Source organism: Phyllobates terribilis, unplaced genomic scaffold (assembly GCF_046119375.1).
Source record: "Phyllobates terribilis strain yellow unplaced genomic scaffold, ASM4611937v1 Scaffold_13__5_contigs__length_258822181, whole genome shotgun sequence".
Classification (NCBI taxonomy): Eukaryota; Metazoa; Chordata; class Amphibia; order Anura; family Dendrobatidae; genus Phyllobates; species Phyllobates terribilis.
The window spans coordinates 101,563,323-101,580,936 of record NW_027362773.1 but is presented as its reverse complement, the minus strand read 5'-3'; the positions used below and the strand labels follow the sequence as shown (position 1 = coordinate 101,580,936).

The window sequence follows — 17,614 nt, the reverse complement described above, 5'->3', positions numbered from 1 at the left end:
TTGGTTAAAAGATTTTTTTTTGGCTTGATAAACGGGTAGAATGCAAAAAAAAAATGCAAAAACTTTGAAAAAGTTTGACAAAAACTGCAAAACTTTGCAACAGCGCCTATAATTTGGGATTCATTTCTACTGTCCTCTAGGAGTCTTAGCTGTCTGTTATATTGGCCCCTAGAGACTTATCCCAGGAACGTCAATCTTGAAGACTGATTAGCAGTAAGAGCCCAATAAACAGAAGGTCGCGCTCCGGAAATCTCATTGTTTAATTTTTCGGAGACGTGCCGGAAGGCTTCATGGATGACATAAGGATGATTGGGCTGAATCTCGCGCAGGAATGCTGTAAGAGAAACACTGGGGTATTGCATGTATAAACGGACACAGATCTAAGAGCGGCTCAGGCCAAGTTTAACATTTGGTCAATTCTTGGTCATGTCGCTTAAAAATGGCGGCTGATCTATTGTCCATCAGTGACCTCATTGGGGGGGGATAAGCCAAAAGCGCCTGATTCTCTGCTGCTCCGCCGGGCAGGAGGCTCCTATCAGGGAGCAGACGGACACGATCATATAACAGGATGGACTTGTACTTCTCCTTCCTGCTGGATCCACTCCTGACTTTGGCTCAAAAAACTGCATCAGAAACTGAATGTGTGATTTCAGCCTTAGTGTCTATGGGAGATACAGGAGCGTTCGAGTCTGAAACGTCATCAGTCCTAATTCCCATTAACCTCTTCCCAATAAATTCTGTAAAAAAAATAAAATAAAAATAAATCTAAAAACACCAGAATTGCCATTTTTCTTGGGTCTCAATAAGCGATCAAAACATCATACACCCAAAATGAAACAAACTTAAAATTTTGGCTCGCCATGTTAAAAAGAGACAAGCCTACCCTCAGCTTTGTCAATGGAAAAATAAGAGACGTATAGGCTTCAAGAAACTGGTTTTATATTTTTATTTTACTTATTTATATTTGTTTTAAACTTTTTTTTTTTTTTTTTTACAAATTTTGGATTTTTTTTTTCCACCATTTTGCTGCACTTGGAATTTTTCCCCCTATTTTTCGGTACACTGTCTGGTAAAATTAATATTACAACTAGTCCTGCAAAATTCAAGCCCTTACATGGTTATGGTGAAAAAATTAAAAAGTTATGAGTCTTGGAAGAAAGGGAGGAAAAATACAAATAGCAAAAATGAAAAATTGGCAGCAAAGGATTAAATGACCATCCAGTACTCGAATATGTAACACTGGGTCTGCAGGAATAATACTGTGCAGTTTTAACAAGAAACTAGCAGAATTTTAAATGCTGCTTTGAATGTGGCTGGTGTATAAGGCGCGTGACGGCGAGTCTATGATTCCACAGTCTTCTGCAGTAAACAGTGGGCAGCGGAGGGGCCGCCAGTATGTAGAGTATCACAACCATCATCCGCACCGATCTCCACATTCTGCTGGTAATTGTGTGAAAGAGAAATATCTCAGACTTCAAATGAGATTAAATACAGAAGATTTCACTAATGTGGGTTATTAAGAGATTAATCGCGCTGAACGAGCGCCCGGGAATCAGTCACAGCTGCAGAGTTCTGGAAACTCGGGGATCTGGAGTCTGCTGGGACCTGGGGTCACACAAATCAGATTAGGAGGTTAGAAATGCTTCATAAACAAAACTAGCAGAGCCGCATGCGGGACCCTCCAGACCGGCGGCAGCGGGGGAGGTTATACTCAGATGGCAAAAACTGATCATTGTACGACAGGCTGCTCGGTACAAGGTCCGCAGAGTTACATGTAATCCTGTGCCACCTCACCAACAGAATGGGGAAGACCCCGGGGCTGCCGCCTCTAAGTACGGACGACCACCCCAGGGTGACCGCCCCTAAGGGCAAACGACCACCCCAGGGTGACCGACCCTAAGTGCAGATGACCACGGGCTGTTGCCCCTAAAGGCAAACGACCACAGCTGCCGCCCCTAAGTGCAAATGACCCCAGGGCTGGAGCTCCAAAATGCGATCAACCCCAGGGCTTCAGCCCCAAAATGCAATCAACCCCGCTTGCCACCCCTCAGTGTGGACATCCATGCTTCCACTCCTAACAACAAACCAGCTGCCAGCGCCTCATGTGGACACCTGACAGACACCTTTGATGATGACATCCTGGCTGCCACCCCTCATGGAGGACACAGCGTCAGCCCCCTTTCAGCCCTCAATGATTTGATTATAGACATAAACACTATGCAATTTAAGATTGCAACAAGTGAAGTGACTCAAGCTCAGATTGTATCTGGATGTAAACTGTACAGTGCTGGTCGGAAGTGGAGCCATGATTTAATTTAGAGCTGGCCGGTGACTGGAATCCAGTCCCTGTGACCCCGCGCCCTGCGCCAAATCTTTCATATCAGTCAATATTGGTGCAGAGGAGGATTGATTTCATGGTGTTTACAAGAGCTCACGACGGCTTAATAAGGGATTAGCGTGAGCCATTTGTAACCAGGAATACGAGGCCAAACCATGACGGGAAAAAGAGCAAGAAACGCCGACTCCACCGTGACACGGGCGTTATCTGCAAGAATCCCGATAAGACTCCAGCTGATCCCGCAGAGGGACCGTCCGTGAACTTCACGCGGGGGAGGAGAAGTCATCACAAGGAAAGCAGCGTCTTATTCCAGATTTATTTTTAAACAAGTGTAAAAATAATCTCCGGTGTCAGAACGGATGATGATTGTGAGGTCCGGGTGTAACCTCAGGCTTGTGTGATGAAAGGCTGCAGTCAGTCAGGACGGCTCAGTCACCGCCAGCTCCTCCGGGCACCGTATGGTCAGCCATTACTGTCTATACCCGTGTATCCAGTACTAGCCCAATAGTTATCACATCTGGTACTAGCCCAATAGTTATCACATCTGATAGGCTTGTTACAATGTATCAGCGCGGGCAATAATCTGTGTGATAAACAGCCGCACTGAAACAATAACAATTTGGACTGCAATTAGCAATGCATTCATTTTTTATTTTATTTTTTTTTAGAAATTTCCACCGGTGCACATTGTAAGGTCGCAGGGTTTGCCTTTATCGCTACGGATGACCACTTTAAGTCAGATTTGCTTTGGTGCAATGGTGACGCCTTCACTCACCTGCAGGTTGATTTCCGCCTCGTAAAACGTCAGACATGCGCAGTAATGGCGGTCCGAGTCGATATCCGTTAACACTACCATGAAGAACGTGGGTTGTTTCCGCTCTCGAGAAAGCTGCCATCCGCCCGGCTGACAGAACTGCAGGAAAAAAATGAGAAAAATCTGTTAGACTGACGGCCATGGGCTGCAGAATGCCATGCGATGGGCATATCATAAGAGGGCAATATGTCAGTGACCGGGCAGCAGAAAGCACAGAGGCCCCCCGGTGACCCCAGAGCTGAGCTGCTAGATAACACGCAGGTCATGGGTGGCTTTCCCACAGGACATGTTGACTTTCAGCACCTGTCTATAGATTACTATGACACCGAGAGCTCAGACCATCACTGTCATTTACTGGTGAAGAGCCCCTTCCCTCCACATGGGAGAAAATACTCTGTGCTGCTGTGGACTTTCCACTAGGATCGCAAGATCACAGAGTTTGTCTCTTGAAAAACTCAGTGCTGCTGGAGACCCCCTGCTCCTTTCATTATGTAACTCCTAGTCTTGGATCTCCCACAAGAAATACTCTGTGCTGCTGTGTTCCTGCTCCTTGTGTTATACACCTTCAATTCTCTGAGCTCCCACAAGAGCAGCAAAGTCCTCTCCTGAAATACTCTGCACTGCTGTGGACCTTGCTCCTTACACTATATACCGTAACTTACCTGTCTGTCCTCCCACAGGATCAGTACTTCAATTACCTAAAATACTCTGCGCTGCTGGGGACCTTGCTCCTTAAACTATCTAACTTTTACCTGTCTGTCCTCCCACAGGATCAGTACAGCTGTGTCCTGAAATACTCTGTGCTGCTGGAGACATTGTTCCTTCCACTATATAACTTTTACCTGTCTGTCCTCCCACAAGAACAGTACTTAAGTATCCTAAAACACTCTGTGCTGTTGGAGACCCTCCACCCCTTTTATTCTGCAACCAGTAACCTAGGATCTCCCATAAGATCAGCATATACTTCTACTGAAATGCTCTGTGCTGCTGTGGACCCCGCTGCTTCTGCAATACAACTTCCATTCTCTGTGCTCCCACGAGAGCAGCACTGTCCTCTCCTGAAATACTCTGCGCTGCTGTGGACCTTGCTCCTTCCACTATATAATACTTTAACCTGTTTGTCCCCCACTGTTCTATCCTGAAATACTCTGTGCTCCTAAATTCCTCCAACATTCAGTCAATGATTTGTTACGATCTAATGGAACCGACGTCTCTGGATGAGTTTTGCCTTTTTGCGACTCTCCCCATCTTTCATGGGGTTATCACTTGTCCCTCTCCCGTCTTCAGCGCACCAGAAATGTCCTAAAGGTGGATCCAGAGCAGAAATCTGCACCGCCGTCGCCAGAGCCAAACGGCTCCGCTGCAGAGCAGAATGCAGTGTCCAGGATCTCACACCGTGGAAAGGATTACAGGGAACGTGTTATCTCACGCTTGTCGGACCTTCCAACAACTGTTCATTTCCTAATTCCCCGAGGCTTCGTCTTACTGATGGAGCTCGCAGCTGCCCAAAAAGGTTTTATGATCCATACGAGAATCATTCAGAGGAACATCATGGAAAACACATTCCATCAAGAAATGAGAAAAATGAGGATCTAAGTGCCAAAATATTACTTACACCGTCCAGGAGGAAAGTACGGGACCTCGCCAAGGTGTCCTAGAAAACCCTCCAGCTACAAGTCACAAGGAATATAGCAAAGGGCCCAGAAAGCATGTACAATCCACAGCCGAGTCATGTACAACGTGACATTATCAGTTACAGCCAGTTTCATCCTCCAGAGCTGCACTCACTATTCTGCTGGTGCAGTCACTGTGTACATACATTACTGATCCTGAGTTACATCCTGTATTATACTCCAGAGCTGCACTCACTATTCTGCTGGTGCAGTCACTGTGTACATACATTACTTATCCTGTACTGATTCTGAGTTACATCCTGTATTATACTCCAGAGCTGCACTCACTATTCTGCTGGTGCAGTCACTGTGTACATACATTACATTACTGACCCTGTACTGATCCTGAGTTACATCCTGTATTATACTCCAGAGCTGCACTCACTATTCTGCTGGTGCAGTAACTGTGTACATACATTACATTACTGATCCTGTACCGATCCTGAGTTACATCCTGTATTATACTCCAGAGCTGCACTCACTATTCTGCTGGTGCAGTCACTGTGTACATACATTACATTACTGATCCTGTACTGATCCTGAGTTACATCCTGTATTATACTCCAGAGCTGCACTCACTATTCTGCTGGTGCAGTCACTGTGTACATACATTACATTACTGATCCTGAGTTACATCCTGTATTATACTCCAGAGCTGCACTCACTATTCTGCTGGTGTGGTCACTGTGCACATACATTACATTACCGATCCTGTACTGATCCTGAGTTACATCCTGTATTATACTCCAGAGCTGAACTCACTATTCTGCTTGTGCAGTCACTGTGTGCATACATTACTGATCCTGAGTTACATCCTGTATTATACTCCAGAGCTGCACTCACTATTCTGCTTGTGCAGTCACTGTGTACATACATTACATTACTGATCCTGTACTGATCCTGAGTCACATCCTGTATTATACTCCAGAGCTGCACTCACTATTCTGCTGGTGCAGTCACTGTGTACATACATTACATTACTGATCCTGAGTTACATCCGGTATTATACTCCAGAGCTGCACTCACTATTCTGCTGGTGCAGTCACTGTGTACATACATTACATTACTGATCCTGTACTGATCCTCAGTCACATCCTGTATTATACTCCAGAGCTGCACTCACTATTCTGCTGGTGCAGTCACTGTGTACATACATTACATTACTGATCCTGAGTTACATCCTGTATTATACTCCAGAGCTGCACTCACTATTCTGCTGGTGCAGTCACTGTGTACATACATTACATTACTGATCCTGTACTGATCCTGAGTTACATCCTGTATTATACTCCAGAGCTGCACTCACTATTCTGCCGGCGCGGTCACTGTGTACATACATTACTGATCCTGAGTTACATCCTGTATTATACTCCAGAGCTGCACTCACTATTCTGCTGGTGCAGTCACTGTGTACATACATTACATTACTGATCCTGAGTTACATCCTGTATTATACTCCAGAGCTGCACTCACTATTCTGCTGGAGCAGTCACTGTGTACATACATTACATTACTGATCCTGTACTGATCCTGAGTTACATCCTGTATTATACTCCAGAGCTGCACTCACTATTCTGCCGGCGCGGTCACTGTGTACATACATTACTGATCCTGAGTTACATCCTGTATCATACTCCAGAGCTGCACTCACTATTCTGCTGGTGGAGTCACTGTGTACATACATTACATTACTGATCCCGAGTTACATCCTGTATTATACTCCAGAGCTGCACTCACTATTCTGCTGGTGCAGTCACTGTGTACATACATTATATTACTGATCCTGAGATACATCCTGTATTATACTCCAGAGCTGCACTCACTATTCTGCTGGTGGAGTCACTGTGTACATACATTACTGATCCTGAGTTACCGCCTGTATTATACCCCAGAGCTGCACTCACTATTCTGCTGGTGGAGTCACTGTGTACATACATTACTGATCCTGAGTTACCGCCTGTATTATACCCCAGAGCTTGTTTCGAGGCTGGAAGGTTCTTCCTTGTTACCCAATTCCTTATTTTGCACAGATGATGGGAACGTTTACGAAGCAAATTCTTACAAATTTCTCAGACAATCAAGTAAGAATCCATCAGGATTAGTGAGAAAATGCAGATTCCATGAAGGAATGATAATCCCGGCAGCGCATATCTGGCTAATCCAATGTTTTCCAGGTGTCATCATTACCCGTGGATTTATGGTGGAGAATCAGACACAGCAATGGAGGTTCTCAGTAATAATAGAGGACGCAGTGGAGGATGGATGGAGCGGAGCAGTGACAGCCCGCAGCGCTGCCCCACAGGTTTACACTGAATGCCGGGACCCCGAAGAGACACAAAGCAGGACAGGAAATTTGCAGATTCCACTGCTGCCTGCAAGGAGGGAAAACCTCACTGCAAGCAAGAAAGGGAGAGGAGGACAAAGGATCTCGTCCTTTTAATTTTCTTTTCTTGAATGAACAGTACATGTGAAAATAAGAAACTTTGTAATATAACAGAAAAATCTGCTTCTTTCTCCTCCTGGACTAATTTTTTTTTATTCTCAAAGGTCTCAATTCATGGATATAATTCATCTTCAGTGAATACAGATTTTCCCATAGCTGACATATTAGATTAATGCTTATAAAGTTCTATGGAGAACTGTAACTGGTCTCAGAAGAACTCGCAGCAGAATGTCTTAGTAATGGGAATAGAAGTCTTCAGGGAATACACATTTTACCCATGAATGGAGAGATCAGTCCAGAAGAAGAAAGAAGAAATTTTCTCTGATAAAATATATTACAAGTTTGCTTATTTCCATGTGTACTATTGATTTATGAGCTAATTATTAAAAAAAAAATAATAAAATGATGGTTACTCTAACTCCCCAGAAAGCGAAGAAGATGATGACTCCAGGAGAAGAAATGTCATCATTAAAAGATCCCCAGGCTACAATTTGCCTTAAAAACACAATTAGCGCTTTCCTCGCCCTTCCCAGGTCCGGTGCCGAGTCTCTGCTCCTCCCATTATTGTTATTGTCTGCAGAGCTGACGTCATATCAACGGCACTGCAGCCAATCAGTTAGATCAGTGGCTCATGCCATCAACTTGAGCTGAGCCTTGTTATTGGCTGTAGCGCTACTGATGTGATGTCAGTGCTGCAGACCATAACAGACATCGGAAGCAGTGTCAGAGTCTCCATGCTGGACCCGGGGAGGGTGAGATCAGCGAATCATGACATCTATTCGGGCTGAGTCAAGTTATTGGCCTTAGTGCTATCAATGTGACGTCAGCACATGATCAGCAGGGAATCTGTCAGAAGGTATTTACTACCCTACCAGAGAGTGGCATGATGTAGGGGCAGAGGCCCCGATTCCAGTGATGTATCACTTACTGGCTGCTTGCTGCAGATTTGATAACATCCATGTTTTATCTGCAGCCAATCAGTGGTGGGGGGCGGGGCTGGGCTACCTGGCAGCAGGTCTACTAGTCCTCTAGTGATAATCTCCTGCTGAGAAAACAGTGATTTTATCAAAACCATATCAAGCAGCCTAGTAAGTGACACATTGCTGGAATCAGGGTCTCTGTGTCTACTTTACGCTGCCCTCAGATGGGGCAGCAAAAACCTGATGAAAAATTCCCTTTAAAAGAATTACCAGATGTGTAGAAACCTTTCAGTATCCTGTAATCACTACTTTACCACACGGGTGCGGATATATTCATCCATACATTACTAACGCAGCTGTACTGTAATAACAGGTCACTGATATCAGATGCTCTTGCAACTTTGCAAAAATAAACACTAAAAAAAAAGGAACAATTATTTTGTTTTTGATTTTTTTATTTTTTCTTTGAGATTTGATAAATTCATATTTTTAGTTACATAAATGGGACGTTAATTTCCATCAAGTCCCAGTCTCCTCTGATGTGGACGCCTGCTTTCCTGTGATCTCTCCTTTGATCCGGCTGCTTCTGCCTTTGTCCACATTCTTCGGTAAATATTTTGATATAAGGTTATGACGCCAGATGATACCAGCCACAATCTCAGCTGTCAGTGCAGCCGCCACGCCAGAACACGACAAAACCGAACACAGAGACCAGAGCAGAAAAAGGCAAAACACCACACCTCGTCCTACATCAGCACCCGGAATACTGTCCTCTGTGACCCCGACTGCAGATCCCTCCCCTGCAAACACTCACACACCTGATATTTGGTCTGGAAAGTAATAGATAAACATCAACTATAATACTGCTCCTATGTACAAGAATATAACTACTATACTGCTCCTATATACAGGAATATAACTATTATAATACTGCTCCTATGTACAAGAATATAACTACTATACTGCTCCTATATACAGGAATATAACTATTATAATACTGCTCCTATGTACAAGAATATAACTACTATACTGCTCCTATGTACAAGAATATAACTACTATAATACTGCCCCCTATGTACAAGAATATAACTACTATAATACTGCCCCTATGTACAAGAATATAACTACTATAATACTGCCCCTATGTACAAGAATATAACTACTAAAATACTGCTCCTATGTACAAGAATATAACTACTATACTGCTCCTATATACAGGAATATAACTATTATAATACTGCTCCTATGTACAAGAATATAACTACTATACTGCTCCTATGTACAAGAATATAACTACTGTAATACTGCTCCTATGTACAAGAATATAACTACTATAATACTGCCCCTATGTACAAGAATATAACTACTATAATACTGCTCCTATGTACAAGAATATAACTACTATACTGCTCCTATGTACAAGAATATAACTACTATAATACTGCTCCTATGTACAAGAATATAACTACTATAATACTGCCCCCTATGTACAAGAATATAACTACTATAATACTGCCCACTATGTACAAGAATACAACTACTATAATACTGCTCCTGTATACAAGAATATAACTACTATAATACTGCCACTATGTACAAAAATATAACTACTATAATACTGCTCCTATGTACAAGAATATAACTACTATAATACTGCCCCTATGTACAAGAATATAACTACTATAATACTGCCCCTATGTACAAGAATATAACTACTATACTGCTCCTATGTACAAGAATATAACTACTATAATACTGCCCCCTATGTACAAGAATATAACTACTAAAATACTGCCACTAAGTACAAAAATATAACTACTATAATACTGCCCCTATGTACAAGAATATAACTACTATAACACTGCTCCTATGTACAAGAATATAACTACTATAATACTGCCCCCTATGTACAAGAATATAACTACTATAATACTGCTCCCTATGTACAAGAATATAACTACTATAATACTGCTCCTATGTACAAGAATATAACTACTATAATACTGCTCCTGTATACAAGAATATAACTACTATACTGCTCCTATGTACAAGAATATAACTACTATAATACTGCCACTATGTACAAAAATATAACTACTATAATACTGCCCCTATGTACAAGAATATAACTACTATAACACTGCTCCTATGTACAAGAATATAACTACTATAATACTGCCCCCTATGTACAAGAATATAACTACTATAATACTGCCCCCTATGTACAAGAATATAACTACTATAATACTGCTCCTATGTACAAAAATATAATTACTATAATACTGCTATGTACAAGAATATAACTACTATACTGCTCCTATGTACAAAAATATAACTACTATAATACCGCTCCTAAGTACAAGAATATAACTACTATAATACTGCTCTTTTGTACAAGAATATAACTACTATAATACTGCCCCCTATGTACAAGAATATAACTACTATAATACTGCCCCCTATGTACAAGAATATAACTACTATAATACTGCTCCTATATACAAGAATATAGCTACTATAATACCGCCCCCTATAAACAGGAATATAACTATTATAATACTGCTCCTATGTACAAGAATATAACTACTATAACACTGCTCCTATGTACAAGAATATAACTACTATAATACTGCCCCCTATGTACAAGAATATAACTACTATAATACTGCCCCCTATGTACAAGAATATAACTACTATAATACTGCTCCTATGTACAAGAATATAATTACTATAATACTGCTATGTACAAGAATATAACTACTATACTGCTCCTATGTACAAGAATATAACTACTATAATACCGCTCCTAAGTACAAGAATATAACTACTATAATACTGCTCTTTTGTACAAGAATATAACTACTATAATACTGCCCCCTATGTACAAGAATATAACTACTATAATACTGCCCCCTATGTACAAGAATATAACTACTATAATACTGCTCCTATATACAAGAATATAGCTACTATAATACCGCCCCTATAAACAGGAATATAACTATTATAATACTGCTCCTATGTACTAGAATATAACTACTGTAATACTGCTCCTATGTACAAGAATATAACTACTATAATACTGCCCACTATGTACAAGAATACAACTACTATAATACTGCTCCTGTATACAAGAATATAACTACTATAATACTGCCACTATGTACAAAAATATAACTACTATAATACTGCTCCTATGTACAAGAATATAACTACTATAATACTGCTCCTATGTACAAGAATATAACCATTATAATACTGCCCTATGTACAAGAATATAACTACTATAATACTGCCCTATGTACAAGAATATAACTACTATAATACTGCTCCTATATACAAGAATATAGCTACTATAATACCGCCCCCTATATACAGGAATATAACTATTATAATACTGCTCCTATGTACTAGAATATAACTACTGTAATACTGCTCCTATGTACAAGAATATAACTACTGTAATACTGCTCCTATGTACAAGAATATAACTACTATAATACTGCTCCTATGTACAAGAATATAACTACTATAATACTACCCCCTAAGTACAAGAATATAGCTAGTATAATACTGTCCCCTATGTACAAGAATATAACTACTATAATACTGCCCCCTAAGAACAAGAATATAACTACTATAATACTGCCCCCTACATACAAGAAAATAACTACTATAATACAGCTCCTATACACAAGAATATAACTACTATAATACTGCCCCCTATATACAGGAATATAACTATAATACTGCTCCTATGTACTAGAATATAACTACTGTAATACTGCTCCTATGTACAAGAATATAACTACTGTAATACTGCTCCTATGTACAAGAATATAACTACTATAATACTGCCCTATGTACAAGAATATAACTACTATAATACTGCCCCCTATGTACAAGAATATAACTACTATAATACTGCTCCTATGTACAAGAATATAACTACTATAATACGGCCCCCTACATACAAGAAAATAACTACTATAATACTGCCCCCTATGTACAAGAATATAACTACTATAATACTGCCCCTATGTACAAGAATATAACTACTATAATACTGCCCCCTACATACAAGAAAATAACTACTATAATACCGCCCCCTATATACAGGAATATAACTATTATAATAGTGCTCCTATGTACTAGAATATAACTACTGTAATACTGCTCCTATGTACAAGAATATAACTACTGTAATACTGCTCCTATGTACAAGAATATAACTACTATAATACTGCTCCTATGTACAAGAACATAACTACTATAATACGGCCCCCTACATACAAGAAAATAACTACTATAATACTGCTCCCTATGTACAAGAATATAACTACTATAATACTGCCCCTATGTACAAGAATATAACTACTATAATACTGCCCCCTACGTACAAGAATATAGCTACTATAATACTGACCCTATGCACAAGAATATAACTACTATAATACTGCCCCCTATGTACAAGAATATAACTACTATAATACTGCCCCCTATGTACAAGAATATAACTTCTATAATACTGCCCCCTATGTACAAGAATATAACTTCTATAATACCGCCCCCTATATACGAGAATATAATTACTATAATACTGCCCCTATGTACAAGAACATAACTACTATAATACTGTCCCCTATGTACAAGAATATAACTACTATAATACTGCCCCCTACATACAAGAATATAGCTACTATAATACTGACCCTATGCACAAGAATATAACTACTATAATACTGCCCCCTATGTACAAGAATATAACTACTATACTGCTCCTATGTACAAGAATATAACTACTATAATACTGCCACTATGTACAAAAATATAACTACTATAATACTGCCCCTATGTACAAGAATATAACTACTATAACACTGCTCCTATGTACAAGAATATAACTACTATAATACTGCCCCCTATGTACAAGAATATAACTACTATAATACTGCCCCCTATGTACAAGAATATAACTACTATAATACTGCTCCTATGTACAAAAATATAATTACTATAATACTGCTATGTACAAGAATATAACTACTATACTGCTCCTATGTACAAAAATATAACTACTATAATACCGCTCCTAAGTACAAGAATATAACTACTATAATACTGCTCTTTTGTACAAGAATATAACTACTATAATACTGCCCCCTATGTACAAGAATATAACTACTATAATACTGCCCCCTATGTACAAGAATATAACTACTATAATACTGCTCCTATATACAAGAATATAGCTACTATAATACCGCCCCCTATAAACAGGAATATAACTATTATAATACTGCTCCTATGTACAAGAATATAACTACTATAACACTGCTCCTATGTACAAGAATATAACTACTATAATACTGCCCCCTATGTACAAGAATATAACTACTATAATACTGCCCCCTATGTACAAGAATATAACTACTATAATACTGCTCCTATGTACAAGAATATAATTACTATAATACTGCTATGTACAAGAATATAACTACTATACTGCTCCTATGTACAAGAATATAACTACTATAATACCGCTCCTAAGTACAAGAATATAACTACTATAATACTGCTCTTTTGTACAAGAATATAACTACTATAATACTGCCCCCTATGTACAAGAATATAACTACTATAATACTGCCCCCTATGTACAAGAATATAACTACTATAATACTGCTCCTATATACAAGAATATAGCTACTATAATACCGCCCCTATAAACAGGAATATAACTATTATAATACTGCTCCTATGTACTAGAATATAACTACTGTAATACTGCTCCTATGTACAAGAATATAACTACTATAATACTGCCCACTATGTACAAGAATACAACTACTATAATACTGCTCCTGTATACAAGAATATAACTACTATAATACTGCCACTATGTACAAAAATATAACTACTATAATACTGCTCCTATGTACAAGAATATAACTACTATAATACTGCTCCTATGTACAAGAATATAACCATTATAATACTGCCCTATGTACAAGAATATAACTACTATAATACTGCCCTATGTACAAGAATATAACTACTATAATACTGCTCCTATATACAAGAATATAGCTACTATAATACCGCCCCCTATATACAGGAATATAACTATTATAATACTGCTCCTATGTACTAGAATATAACTACTGTAATACTGCTCCTATGTACAAGAATATAACTACTGTAATACTGCTCCTATGTACAAGAATATAACTACTATAATACTGCTCCTATGTACAAGAATATAACTACTATAATACTACCCCCTAAGTACAAGAATATAGCTAGTATAATACTGTCCCCTATGTACAAGAATATAACTACTATAATACTGCCCCCTAAGAACAAGAATATAACTACTATAATACTGCCCCCTACATACAAGAAAATAACTACTATAATACAGCTCCTATACACAAGAATATAACTACTATAATACTGCCCCCTATATACAGGAATATAACTATAATACTGCTCCTATGTACTAGAATATAACTACTGTAATACTGCTCCTATGTACAAGAATATAACTACTGTAATACTGCTCCTATGTACAAGAATATAACTACTATAATACTGCCCTATGTACAAGAATATAACTACTATAATACTGCCCCCTATGTACAAGAATATAACTACTATAATACTGCTCCTATGTACAAGAATATAACTACTATAATACGGCCCCCTACATACAAGAAAATAACTACTATAATACTGCCCCCTATGTACAAGAATATAACTACTATAATACTGCCCCTATGTACAAGAATATAACTACTATAATACTGCCCCCTACATACAAGAAAATAACTACTATAATACCGCCCCCTATATACAGGAATATAACTATTATAATAGTGCTCCTATGTACTAGAATATAACTACTGTAATACTGCTCCTATGTACAAGAATATAACTACTGTAATACTGCTCCTATGTACAAGAATATAACTACTATAATACTGCTCCTATGTACAAGAACATAACTACTATAATACGGCCCCCTACATACAAGAAAATAACTACTATAATACTGCTCCCTATGTACAAGAATATAACTACTATAATACTGCCCCTATGTACAAGAATATAACTACTATAATACTGCCCCCTACGTACAAGAATATAGCTACTATAATACTGACCCTATGCACAAGAATATAACTACTATAATACTGCCCCCTATGTACAAGAATATAACTACTATAATACTGCCCCCTATGTACAAGAATATAACTTCTATAATACTGCCCCCTATGTACAAGAATATAACTTCTATAATACCGCCCCCTATATACGAGAATATAATTACTATAATACTGCCCCTATGTACAAGAACATAACTACTATAATACTGTCCCCTATGTACAAGAATATAACTACTATAATACTGCCCCCTACATACAAGAATATAGCTACTATAATACTGACCCTATGCACAAGAATATAACTACTATAATACTGCCCCCTATGTACAAGAATATAACTACTATAATACTGCCCCCTATGTACAAGAAAATAACTTCTATAATACTGCCCCCTATGTACAAGAATATAACTACTATAATACTGCCCCTATGTACAAGAACATAACTATTATAATACTGATCCCTCCCCTGCAAACACTCACACACCTGATATTTGGTCTGGAAAGTAATAGATAAACATCAACTATAATACTGCTCCTATGTACAAGAATATAACTACTATACTGCTCCTATGTACAAGAATATAACTACTATAATATTGCCCCTATGTACAAGAATATAACTACTATAATACTGTCCCTATGTACAAGAATATAACTACTATAATACTGCCCACTGTGTACAAGAATACAACTACTATAATACTGCTCCTGTATACAAGAATATAACTACTATAATACTGCCACTATGTACAAAAATATAACTACTGTAATACTGCCCCCTATGTACAAGAATATAACTACTATAATACTGCCACTATGTACAAAAATATAACTACTATAATACTGCCCCTATGTACAAGAATATAACTACTATAACACTGCTCCTATGTACAAGAATATAACTACTATAATACTGCCCCCTATGTACAAGAATATACTATAATACTGCTCCCTATGTACAAGAATATAACTACTATAATACTGCTCCTATGTACAAGAATATAACTACTATAATACTGCTCCTGTATACAAGAATATAACTACTATACTGCTCCTATGTACAAGAATATAACTACTATAATACTGCCACTATGTACAAAAATATAACTACTATAATACTGCCCCTATGTACAAGAATATAACTACTATAACACTGCTTCTATGTACAAGACTATAACTACTATAATACTGCCCCCCTATGTACAAGAATATAACTACTATAATACTGCCCCCTATGTACAAGAATAAAACTACTATAATACTGCCCCCTATGTACAAGAATATAACTACTATAATACTGCTCCTATGTACAAGAATATAACTACTATAATACTGCCCCCTATGTACAAGAATATAATTACTATAATACTGCTATGTACAAGAATATAACTACTATACTGCTCCTATGTACAAGAATATAACTACTATAATACCGCTACTAAGTACAAGAATATAACTACTATAATACAGCTCCTATGTACAAGAATATAACTACTATAATACTGCCCCCTATGTACAAGAATATAACTACTATAATACTGCTCCTATATACAAGAATATAGCTACTATAATACCGCCCCCTATAAACAGGAATATAACTATTATAATACTGCTCCTATGTACTAGAATATAACTACTGTAATACTGCTCCTATGTACAAGAATATAACTACTGTAATACTGCTCCTATGTACAAGAATATAACTACTATAATACTGCTCCTATGTACAAGAATATAACTATTATAATACTGCCCTATGTACAAGAATATAACTACTATAATACTGCCCTATGTACAAGAATATAACTACTATAATACTGCCCCCTATGTACAAGAATATAACTACTATAATACTGCTCCTATATACAAGAATATAGCTACTATAATACCGCCCCCTATATACAGGAATATAACTATTATAATACTGCTCCTATGTACTAGAATATAACTACTGTAATACTGCTCCTATGTACAAGAATATAACTACTGTAATACTGCTCCTATGTACAAGAATATAACTACTATAATACTGCTCCTATGTACAAGAATATAACTACTATAATACTGCCCCCTAAGTACAAGAATATAGCTACTATAATACTGTCCCCTACGTACAAGAATATAACTACTATAATACTGCCCCCTAAGAACAAGAATATAACTACTATAATACTGCCCCCTACATACAAGAAAATAACTACTATAATACAGCTGCTATATACAAGAATATAACTACTATAATACTGCCCCCTATA

General features: G+C 38.0%; 1 protein-coding gene across 1 annotated transcript in view; it reads right to left on the bottom strand.

Annotated features, from left to right (window-relative positions):
* Positions 1-17,614, bottom strand: part of SBF2 (SET binding factor 2) — a 273,321-nt gene that overhangs the window by 175,265 nt on the left and 80,442 nt on the right. The window contains exon 3 of the mRNA XM_073657906.1: positions 3,114-3,251. Coding sequence (XP_073514007.1) covers positions 3,114-3,251 — 138 coding nt within the window. The remainder of the gene's footprint in view (positions 1-3,113; positions 3,252-17,614) is intronic.